Genomic DNA, 12500 nt, shown 5'->3' with positions numbered 1-12500 from the left:
GACAAAGAATATAAGATTTCTTCCCTCAGTTTCCATTCAGAACTATCAAATGTAAAACAAAACAAAAACAAAAACTTACCACAACTGGAAACTGGCAGTCTGAGTAGAATCACAAAAGTCAATACCCATTGAGACAGTAATGGACTCCTCAGGCTCAAGAAATTCTAGAATAGAATATGTAAATTAAGCATGCAAAAAAAAATCAGACCAGCCAATCTAAATACAAAAATTTGATAACATGTAAAACAACAAATGTTTACAGCTTCTTTAAACTTTGAGAGGTTCTGAGGGATAGCTCAGTGGTTTGAGCATTGGCCTGCTAAACCCAGGGTTGTGAGTTCAATCCTTGAGGGGGCCTCTTAGGGATCTGGGGCAAAATAAGTACTTGGTCCTGCTAGTGAAGGTAGGGGGCTGGACTCGATGACCTTTCAGGGTCCCTTCCAGCTCTATGAGATAGGTATATCTCCATAAAAAAAATTCAGCATGACACCACTTATTCATTCAATCTGAAAACTGAAGAGCAAGACAGCACAAGAGCAACAGTAAAATGCACATTACTATACAGTGATGGGGAAAATCAAGTTTAAAAAATTCTAGTCAAATGTGGCCTACTTCTCTCCAAATTTTGTTTGCACTAGTTACATAGGAAGCTGGGAAGATTATGGACCTAAAATGGAGGATACGCCTCCATTTTACAAGCAGTGCAGAATGCAGCACTTCCTAAATGAAGACATCAAGAGTAAGTTCACTGTTTGTTTCTTGAACCTCTTCAGAACCAGATCACCATTCTAACCCTACACTATTGCAGACTGAAGGACTTAGGATAGGACTTGCAGACTGAAGGATTAGGTGAGGTGCTGGGTCCTTCTTTGATACCAAAGGAACATATACAAAAAGTGGTTGTTGAGGAGAACTTCAACTAGAGAACAGACAAGAGAGGCAACACACAGGAAGGTAATTGAACAGATGCCATTACAGAAAGGAATGTTAAATTAAAAATGTCTGGACAGAGAAAATTTTTGTGCTACTGTGTTCTACATATTTAGGAAATCAGAAGGAGTCAGCTGTTTAATGATGGGGAGAAATATAAAGAAGTCTAACGGCAGTAAAGCAAATTGTGGAAGAATGCAGAAAACCCGGAGGAGGAGGGTTTCAAGTAATGCAGAATAATGGAGGGAAAACAAAGTGCTTCAAGAAAGTCAAGTCTGTATAAGGATCTGTGTGGCATCAAGAAAGAAATACTCCATTCCCCATTTGCCACTGTTACTATTACTGGCAGAGCTGCAACTGCAGAAGCTAGAGTAAGTTTGGAAAACTGATAAGAATGCCTGACTACACAGACACTTCCACTGTGCTCTCCTGGTGGAATTATGGGACTTAATTTTCTTAAAGTAGACAACACCCATGAGAGAAACAAAAAATACAAAATGTACTGAAAAGGATAAGACACAGGTGGGTATAAAAACTTCAGATCCAGAAGAAATTGAGGAAGAATGTAGAAAACTTGAGTACAAGCAAATCAGACAAGCAACAACGTAGAAGGAAATAAAAATTACATAAATTTTATTCTGTTAATAGAATTATTTTCTGCTTGAGGTTATGAAGGAGTGTGCATGATGTGGATACCACAAATAAACTTATCTGTTTCAGATTTTTTTTTGTCCGGGGAAAAAAGTGGCAAAAGCTCCAGTGAACATGTCCAATGTTAAATGTGTTACAATTATGGAACCTCTTGATTAACTTCAAATCTGGTAAAAATTCTACTAGTTTTTTTGTCTAAATTTTGAGGATGATATTCCATTGTGGATTTTAGGAAAGAAGGAAAAAATTGGGTTTATGATAAAATATGAGTTACAAACTTCTCTCTAGAAAGGCTACTACCTCTCCATTTAGACAGGATAGTTCAGGCTAAGAGCTTATTTATATATACAGATGGGTAGACACCATTCAGTTCAACTTAGTACCAAGTTTAGATTTTGTCATTGTCTTGAAGTAGATGTTTAGTTATAAAAACAATAGAGACGTATCATTATTAAAATACAAACTGAATCAAATGTTATCCATGCAAAATATTTGACCATATGTTTTGTTGACAGTAGCATGGAAAGTTTGCTCTGAAATAGCCACTTTTTACTTAAGTGCCATGTTTATTCCTTGGATGTGAACATAACTCGCTGGCACAAACCTCCAGTTGGCATTGTCCTAAGATAGCTGCTTAGTCAGTTTAGTGACCGAACAGCTAAAAGGTCAGTTGGAAAAAGGGAAGACAGGATACTGGGCTAGATGGACCTTTGTTTGATCCAGAATGGCCATTCTTATGTTCACATGAAAGGATCTGAAGAAATTACAACCAGAGGCAGTATGACTATATGGTTTGATTCATTCTAACTGTACTGGAAATGCTCCCTTTTAACAGACACCTTATTAAACCACACACATCCTTGCCACATAATGCTTATTTTTTTATTCGGTCAATCTCTAAAATAAAAAATTAACTTAAAAAAAATCAATACATTTGGTATTTTCCATTTCATGTTTTTAACTAAACAAAACAATAGGATTTTGCATAGTTAGTTTTAAAAAGATGATTTGATTACCTATTGGGTTAAACACATGCATCTTCATGCCTGCAGGTAGCTTTCTCTCCCCTACGTGAATATTCTCTAACTTCTGGTCTGTGGTGTTCGTTAATGTCACTTGTACGGATACCATTTGATTTCCATAAATGCACGGCTGCCTTGAGAAGTGATAATGAGCTGCTAATCCTTTCCCACTCATTCGATGAAGCAATTCATGAGTTTTCATTGGCACAAAGATTGGGGAACTGACCTGTTACATAAAAAAGTTAAAAATTAGTGAACAATATACTAGCCAATTCTTGTGGATAGTAGAATAAGAACATAATATGACAGTTTAAATACTGCACTCTCTGCACCAGTTAGAACTCCCTCTCTCTTCTGTGGGAGATTTGGACATGAAAGGAATGCAGTATCAGGGGGCAGATTGATTTTCATGAAAATACCTTAAAGCTTTGACTTCATCAACAGGAACAAATGTGTGGAAAAACTATTAGAACATGTTGAAAATATTCAAGTCCACAAATAGAACATAATAAAGGAAATATTTGAAACAGCATGAAATAGAATTACAACATTTCTGGTACTGAGAACTAACAGCTCCGCTTATAGTTAAAGTTGTCTAACTTTCTATTATAAGACTATTTCCAATTGCTTATAACTTTGCCAGATTGTTTGAGCGGAGATTTGTCTGCTTCAAGCTGATTTTTTAAGTTTCAGCTAAAATGGTCCAGCTGCTCTAGCAACATTTCTCAAATGCGCCATTGTGTCCAAATGCTTTCTTGCGGCGATAGCCTCCTGGGTGGTGATTTTTTTGGGGGAGGGGAGGGGGAGGAGAGAAAAAGCAGAGGCCCCTCCCCTGGGGCCGCACGGAGGGGTTGGACCCTGTGCCCCTCTTGAGCCACAAATGCTGGAGGAGCAGACAGCCGATGTGAGTCCTCCACCTTCCTCGGGGCATTGGGGCTCACTCAGGCTTCCAGCTTCCTGAAGCGGCAGGCTTTGGCTGCGGCTGCGGCTGCGGCTCTGACTGTGGAGCACTGGGCGCTAGTTCTTTGGCCGCATCGCAGCGAGCTTCAACCCCCGGCTGCTGGGCTTTGGCTCACCCCTCCTCCCCTTTATCAGCCCCTGGTCCCCACTGCTGCCCCCAGCCCCTCACCTACCTACCCTATCACCCCTGGCCTCCCCTGCCTCCCTATCTACCTTCCCATCCAAGGCTTAATTTGTGCCCTGGCTTGCCAGGGCTGAGTAAGTCTGCTGTGAAAAGTGATATTTCTATGTTTGTTAATATCACTTTTCACTCCCTCCCAGCTAGCTAACAAGTCTGCTGCTGTGAAAAGTGATATTAACAAACATACGAATATCACTTTTCACAGAATCTGACTTACTAGCTAGCAAGGCCAAAAAAGCCCACAACCAAAAAAGCAAAACAAACAACAAAAAGACAAGAACTTGCAAAGCACCTTATTTGCATTTCTATTCTGTTTAGGTCCAGTAAAGAAGAGACAACTGTACATTATTATTATTATTGAGTCTAAAAAAGAAAACCCTATATAAATACATTATTATGATTTGGACATGTATCTGTGCATATTTATTTGTTTTTCCTAAAGTTAATTAAGTATTTTAAGAAAAATTGTCAAAGTGGCCACCAGCAAGAGTCGGTGGCTGCATTCTGAGGCCACCAAAAAGAGAGAACCCCTGAGAGTTGAAAGAACCCTTGCTTAAAGAATAAGGTTAAGGGAAAAAAGTTGTTTTGCAAGTGTTAAAATGCACACAGCTGTTTCATTGAGAAAGTGTAGTGAGTACATGCTTTGGAGCAGGTAGGGGTATTGCTTAGGGATCAGGAATATACAACTTTTGTTGTCCTTGTGAAAAGTTGCCCAAATTTGGTACGTTATAAGTCTCTGAAAAATCATCATTTGCAAGTGCTCAAGAGAGATTTGTTAGAGCAAAATTCTCTGAAGATCACAATCACAGAAATGTAGGGCTGGAAGAGACCTTGAAAGGTCGTATGCTGAGGCAGAACGAAGTATACCTAGACCATAACTGGTGGGTGTTTGGAGGTTTTTCAGAACAGGTTGGACAATGACGGGGATTCCACAACATCCCTTGAAAGCTTAGTCCAATTCAATGGGATTGTTTAGTCTCCAGAAGAGAAGAATGGGGGGGGGGGGGGATTTGATAGCTGCTTTCAACTACCTGAAGGGGGGTTCCAAAGAGGATGGAGCTCAGCTGTTCTCAGTGGTGGCAGATGACAGAACAAGGAGCAATGGTCTCACGTTGCAGTGGGGGAGGTCAGGGTTGGATATTAGGAAACACTATTTCACTAGGAGGGGGGTGAAGCACTGGAATGCGTTACCAAGGGAGGTGGAGGAATCTCCTTCCTTGGAGGTTTTTAAGGCCCGACTTGACAAAGCCCTGGCTGGGATGATTTAGTTGGGAATTGGTCCTGCTTTGAGCAGGGGATTGGACTAGATGACCTCCTGAGGTCCCTTCCAACCCTGATATTCTATGATTAACTATCCTTATAGCTAGAACATTTTTCCTAATACCTAACCTAAATCTTCCCTGCTACAAATTAAGCTGACTACTTCTTGTCCTATTTTCAGTGGATATGGAGAACAATTAATCAACCTCTTTCTAACAGTCCTCAGTAGGTTCCCCTTCAGTCTTCTTTTCTCAAGTCTAAACATAGCCAGGTTTTGTAACCTTTCCTCATAGGTTAGGTTTTCTAAACCTTTTATTATTATTTTTTTATCTCCTTTTCTAGACCTTTTCCAATTTGTCTATATCTTTCTCAAGGTGTGATGCTTAAAAATGGACACAATACTCCAGTTGAGGCTCACCAGGGCTAAGTAGAGCAGAACAATTATTCCCATGTCTTACATATGACACTGCTGGTAATAAACCCTAGAATACTAGCATTTTTTAAATTTATTTTTTGCCACTGCACCACATTGCTGGTGCATGTTCAATTTATGATATAAAAACCCCAGATCCTTTTCTGCTGTACTATGGCCTAGCCAGTTATTCTCCATGTTGTAGTTGTGCATTTGCTTTTTTTCTTCCGAAGTGTAGTACTCTGCACTTATCTTCAATGAATTTCATTTTGTTGAATTCAGAGCAATTCTCCAATTTCACAAGATCATTTTGAGTTCTAATCCTGTCTTCCAAAATGCCTGCAGACCCACCCACCCTGACTCTGGCAGCTTAGTGTCATCCGCAAATATTATAAGCATATTCTTAACTCCAATATTCAAGCCATTAATTAAAATATTGACTAATTCTAGAGGCAAGGCACACTCCTGAGGGACTCCGCTAGATATGTCCTCCTGGTTTGATAGCAAACCATTGATAGCAAACCATTGATAGCTACTGTAAGTACATTTTTTCATCCAACTATACACCTGGCTGGCTAGATTGTCAGGCTCAACAGGTAGTGATCAACAGCTCAATGACTAGTTGGCAGCCGGTATCAATCTGAGTGCTCCAGGGGTCATTTTTGTTCAACGTCTTTATTAATGATCTGGATGATGGGATTAATTTCACCCTCAGCAAGTTCACAGATGACACTTAACTGGGGGGGAGAGGTAGATACACTGGAGGGTAGGGATAGGATACAGAGTGACCTAGTCAAATTGGAGGATTGGGCCAAAAAAAATCTGATGAGGTTCAACAAGGACAAGTGCAGAGTCCTGCACTTCAGAAGGAAGAATCCCATGCACCGCTACAGGCTGGGGACCGACTGGCTAAGCAGCAGTTCTGCAGAAAAGGACCTGGGGATTACAGTGGATGAGAAGCTGGATATGAGTCAGCAGTGTGCCCTTGATGCTAAGAAGGCCAACAGCATATTGGGCTGTATTAGTAGGAGCATTGTCAGCAGATCGAGGGAAGTGATTATTCCCCTTTATTTGGCACTGGTGAGACTACACCTGGAGTATTGCATCCGATTTTGGTCCCCACACTACAGAAGGAACAAATTGAAGAGAGTCCAGTGGAGGGCAACGAAAATTATTAGGGGGCTGGGGCACATGACTTACGAGGAGAGGCTGAGGGAACTGGGCTTATTTAGTCTGCAGAAGAGAAAAGAGTGAGGGGGGATTTGATAGCAGCCTTCAACTACCTGAAGGGGAGTTCCAAAGAGGATGGAGCTAGGCTGTTCTCAGTGGTGGTAGATGACAGAACAAGAAACATTGGTGTCATGTTGGATATTAGTATACACTATTTCACTAGGAGCATGGTGAAGCACTGGAATGGGTTACTGAGGGAGGTGGTGGAATCTCCATTCTTAAGAGGTTTTTAAGGCCCGGCTTGACAAAGCCTTGGCTGGGATGATTTAGTTGGGGATTGGTCCTGCTTTGAGCAGGGGATTGGACTAGATGACCTCCAGAGGTCTCTTCCAACCCTTATATTCTATGATTCTCTTATAGTATATTAATTTAGACCAAATTTTTGCATTGTCTGCATTGAGTGTGCTGCACCTCCACAGAGCTCTATGCCAGCCACACTGAGTATGTGCCATCCCCACAAATCTCAGTGAGCATGCTCCAAGCTCGGGCTGCCAGGCTGAGCATGACCTTGTAGTAATTACTCCTCCTGTCTGCCAGGAGACACTGTGGTGCCAGGCACAAGAACAGAGTAGGGAGACTTTCTCCAGTACTCTCAGTGCTTTCTACCTTCTGTACTAGTGTCCAGGCAGCATGGAGGAGGAAAAGGAAACTGCATGATTTGAATGCAGAGGACTGAGGAGGGCAAGGACGGACAGGGACATGCTAGGGACAGAGGCAGAAGAGTCTATAACCACTTCAGCACACTTCTAAACCTGCTAAGTGTATTGGGTCTCCTGACATAGGAAAACCACATACACAGTGGAGATAACCCCCTTCTGACTGACTGCTCTTTCCAAGGCAGCAGGAGAGTGAGTAGCAGCCGCCAGTTAGAGGTGCTGTGGGACAGTTTGCCCTTTGAGACTGCCCTGTCCTTTATTGCAGTTACCTGCCTCACTCACTACACACCTTCTCACTTCTCCAACATATGAGACAGGGACAACAACTTCAGTCACTACTTAACTAACTGGGAGCTGGGGGGAGCGTAGGACTAGTTGCGCAGGGAGACAGAGCCAGCGAGGAAAATGGGGGGAGGAATGTGAGCTAGTTGGGTGGGGATGGGAATAAACAACATGTGGTATACCTCATCTAGTGCAGTAAAGCCCCAGTAATAACCATGTGGGTGACACTAGACAATCACTATGCTCTGGAATGAACTCACAGGAAAACTATAAAAGACAAAAACACCACAACACCTCTCAGTGAACACTTTTCACAAAGCGATCACCCTATATCTGGCCTATCAGTGCTCATCCTCAAAGGAAAACTGCACAACACTTTCAAAAGACAAGTTGTAGCACAGACGTATGCAAGACGAAATCAGGAAAAGATTCTCTAGGTAAAAACTGGAAGGTCTTTCATCCTGTCTGCAACTTGCAGTTGGGAGGATGACCTAAACAACCTACTCCTGTCCAAGTAAAAAGCTAACACTCTTCTAACATCCAGGATATAGATTCTCTCTTAATCCTTTTGAGACTAGGATTTAGGAATATAAGGAACTGGGGCTGCTAAGTAAATTGCTTGATTGAGGTGGAATTCTGATACTAAAGTAAAAAAAAAAAAATTTGGATGTGGCCGTACGTATATGGAGTCCTTATAAAAGATTGTGTGGGGAGGGTCAGCTACCAATTGCTTGTAGTTCTACCACTCTTCTCACAGAGGTAATAGCTACCAAAAAATGCTACTTTCATGGATAGATGGAGTAAAAACAGTTAGCCATCAGTTCAAAGGATCCACTTTGTTTGCAACAGATTAAAGTCCCAGAGAGGGATAGGTTCTGCAATGTGGACATATAACTTGTCCATACCTTTTAAGAACCTAATTGACAGTGGGTAAAAAACAGAGGTGAAAGTAAGTCAGCCCGGTACAGCATGCCGGACCAGACCGGCTTCCCCAGGCTGGCACTTTAAAGGTCCCGGGACTCCCTGCAGTGGCTTGAGCCCCGGGCCCCTTAAATCGCCTCCCAAGCCCCAGGGCTCCGGCAGCCGGGCTCGGACGGTGATTTAAATGGCCCGGGGCTCCTGCCTCTGAGGGCAGCCCTTTAAAGCGCCACCCCAGCCCTGCCACCTACTCTGGGGCTCAGGCAGCCGGGCTTGGGCGGTGCTTTAAAGGGCCTGGGACTCCTGCTGCTGCGGGGAGCCCTGGCCCTTTAAGCCGCCAACTGAGCCCTGCTGCTGCTACCCCGGGGCTCAGGCAGCGGGGCTCTGGCTGTGCTTTAAGGAGTCCGGGGCTCCTGCCACTGTGGGAAGACCTGGCCCTTTAAAGCGCCACCTGAGCCCGGCTGCCGGAGCCCCAGGGTAGCGGCAGCAGGGCTCTGTCGGTGGTTTAAAAGGGCCTGGAGCTCCGCTGCAGTAGTGGCGGCCAGAGCCCCGGGCCCTTTAAATTGCCCCTTAGCTCCGGGCTCCCAGCCGCAGCGGGGCCTTTAAATCTTGATCAAGCCTTTTCTGGTTGAGGCCACGCCTCTTCTGGTTGAGGCCACACCCCGGCTCAGGATTCCGGCATACCGATAATTCCTTTAAGTTACTTTCACCCCTGGTTAAAACATACTGAGTGGCTTGCGACTGAAGGGTGGAAAGAGGAAACATCTGCAAGGTGAACCTGGATGGATCTAATGGATATGACTTGCTGTTTCAGGTGGATAGATGTTGGATGTTCAGGTAGAATATGTTTGACAGAGGCCTGGACTGGCGAAATACCTTTTTGCTATGACCAGAAGGAAAATGGTTCTCACTTCAATAAGTAAGTATCTAATAGAAGGCTTTCTGCTGTTCAGGAGGATGTTTCGTATATTCCCCCAAACAACCAGGCATCAACCAGGGAACATCCAGGTGGTAAGATGGAGAGCACAAAAGAGTTGGGATGCAGGAATCAGCTGGGTTCCTAGGGAATCAGGTTGTACTCTGGAGGTAATGTCAAAGAAGCCCTTGTGGAGAGGCTCAGCACACGGGATAACCAATGTTGGCAAAGCCAAGCCAGTGCTATGGGGATCATGTGGGCCTGATCCTGCTTGAGCTTAGTCAACACCATTGGAATAGGAGGCTAGGCATACATCAGCTTGTGCTTCTGCAAGACAAGGAAAACATCTGTTAAGAGATCCCTGACTATGAGCTGCCCTTGAATAAAAGGGCTGGCACTTCCTGTTGTGGTGAGTAGCAAATAGATCTATCCGAGGGACCCTCCCATGTTGGAAAAATGAGGCTCACAATATCTGCTCTGAGACACCACTTGTGATCTCTGCTGAAAGATCTGCTCAGGCAATTCGCCAGACTGTTGTGAACCTCAGGAAGGTGGGATGCTTTGAGGTGAACACTGTCCCAGAGGGAGAAATCTTATCTGTCCAGCAAGGATACAATGCAGGCTGACAGTGGAATAAACGTTTCTATTGAAAAGGTCATCTTTTTGCTTCTTTATCCTTTGGGGTAGATGATGGCAATCCCTGATATGCTCTTTTGTTTACTGCCAAGACAACCAAAGAAACTGATGAAGGATGGGTACAAACATGTTCATAGCCCTGAGAAGAGCCAGGGTGCTTGTGCTCAATTCTCTTGGCTGTTAGTAGCATAGATGATGGTGTTTGTCACAATAATCTTGTAGGTAGGGCTACACAGGAAAATCTTGCTGACCACTGTATGTCCACCAGGCTATAGGAATTATCTTGCAGTACGTTGACCTGGACGTCCACAGAAGAAGCAACCCTCTTTAGGAGTTCTTGGTAGGCCCTCTAGTCATCCTAAAGAGGTGAGGACACTGCAGACACCACCAGCTCTTCTGGGGAGAACAGCAAAAGAGGTTGAATTCTAGCCTCCTGTACCTCCCCACATGGAGGTTGTGGTATGCAAGGTTATTTCTGCTTGGTACCAGTGTTGGTACCAGGGGAACTTCCTGAGATTCCACATTTGAACTATCCTGTCATCTGCTCGGGGACCTGGCAGGTGGATAAAATTATAAATAAATAAATTAATGGAGATATCCTATCTCCTAGAATTGGAAGGGACCTTGAAAGGTCATCAAGTCCAGCCCCCTGCCTTCACTAGCAGGACCAAGTACTGATTTTGCCCCAGATCCCTAAGTGGCCCCCTCAAGGATTGAACTCACAACCCTGGGTTTAGCAGGCCAATGCTCAAACCACTTCTAGACTCCTACATCCTGGCCGGGGAATGGACATGTGCAATCACTTAAAGAAGTTGAATCTAGGCTTTGAGAACTGAAGTCCCTGCAGATTTGATGACGATCCCTGACCTGACCTTCTCTGAGGCACTTAAGACACTTGGAATGTGCGTCACTCTCTAGCAGAGACTTCTTGCAACCAGTGCAAGGCATAGAGCCCAGATGAAAGCACGCCTTGGTACTTGGGAGTTGGTACCCAGAACGCGCAGGAACTGACACTAAATAAATTAAGTAAAATAACAAACGACAATTATTCCAAAGCTCTAACTATATACAAGAGAAAACAAAACCCCTGAAAACGAGAACACTTGCAAAGCAAGCCAACGTGCTCTGACTAATGATCATAGGCAGTAAGAAGTAACTGAGGGGACAGGGTTGAAGCAGCTCCACCCTTTATACCATCTCACAGCTGCAGAGGTTGCATGCGCTCCCCCAGTGGGTAGTGCTAAGAGAAAAATCTCCAACTCTTATGCACTGGTTGCGAACACATCTGAAGTGGAATACATTTGTACAATGACTCAAAGAAGAACTTCTAGACTCCTGCATCCTGGCCGGGGATTAGACTAGATGACCTTTGCGGTCCCTTCTAATTCTATGATTCTATTACTCCAATTTCAGCTCTGCCACTGTCTCATTTTGGATAAGACAATTTACTTGAGCCTCAGTTTACCAATCTGTAAAATGGGGATAATGTAACCTGACTTGGTGTTATGAGGCTAAAATGTTGTAAATGCTTTGATGTGCTAAAGTAAGTGCAAAATATTGTCAAACATATACACCCAGGGAAATGCTTTTTCTAAACTTTAAAGTTTGCTTTCATGCTCCTAAATAAAACTCTGTCCCACACTATAGTCCAAATTTTTGGAACTAACAGATTTTTTAAAAAAATTCATATATAATCCCAACGTATTCTTGAAGCAAGAGCAGTGCTCATTGTAAAATTCTTGTGGCAATGAACTATCATATCAATTTTTCTGTAATGTAACACATATAGCTATAGCTAATATTTTATTAATTAACAGAAATGATGAAAACAAGTCAGACATCTAAAGTAAGTTACCTGTATAATCAGTATGAAGACTGTCTGTCCCAACATACGTTGAACAAATTTTGGCATTGACTCAACAGATTTTATCAAAAGGCTTTTGATTTATTGCAGACCAGATTTTCTAAATATGCCCATATAATTAGCATTACTTTTAACATCTGCAGTCTAATTTATACCCAGGCAATTCCATTTTTATTTAAAAAAAAATCAAACTACAGACCAGTAACTAAACATACATGGCATTTTACAGTATAGCCAGAGGAATATTAGTATTTATATAAAACATCCTCTTCAGCTATATTTAACACGCTGGTACCCAAAAATTTGAACCAAGATATGTAATGTATAAAATATGATAGCTAGAATTCTCAAACCATCTAGCTGACAATAGAGGTAAGGGTTTCATGTAAGATGAAGGCAAATGTGATTCAGAGGTAATCTACGCAACAAACAAGTTCAGTCTGGTAAAAACAGTCTTCTTGTTTCAATTTTAAAATCTTCAATGCATATAGCTGCAATACTTAAGAAGCCTATGAGTCAAAAACTGTAATCACTATGAAATAAACTTCCCCAAAGAGTTAATAGAACAAGAAGCATCTAGCA

The 12500-nt window shown here is 42.8% G+C and overlaps 1 protein-coding gene across 12 annotated transcripts in view; it reads right to left on the bottom strand.

Annotated features, from left to right (window-relative positions):
- The window catches only part of AP3B1 (adaptor related protein complex 3 subunit beta 1), a 580418-nt gene that overhangs the window by 29147 nt on the left and 538771 nt on the right, over positions 1-12500 (bottom strand). For all 12 annotated transcript variants that reach the window (XM_065550060.1, XM_005288300.4, XM_065550061.1 and 9 more), the window contains 2 exons: positions 2598-2829; positions 80-164 (listed from right to left, as the gene is read on the bottom strand). In XM_065550060.1, coding sequence (XP_065406132.1) covers positions 80-164; positions 2598-2829 — 317 coding nt within the window. The remainder of the gene's footprint in view (positions 1-79; positions 165-2597; positions 2830-12500) is intronic.

Source organism: Chrysemys picta, chromosome 6, assembly GCF_011386835.1.
Source record: "Chrysemys picta bellii isolate R12L10 chromosome 6, ASM1138683v2, whole genome shotgun sequence".
NCBI lineage: Eukaryota > Metazoa > Chordata > Testudines > Emydidae > Chrysemys > Chrysemys picta.
The sequence above is the reverse complement of the archived record's forward strand: the minus strand, read 5'-3'. Positions and strand labels throughout refer to the sequence as shown.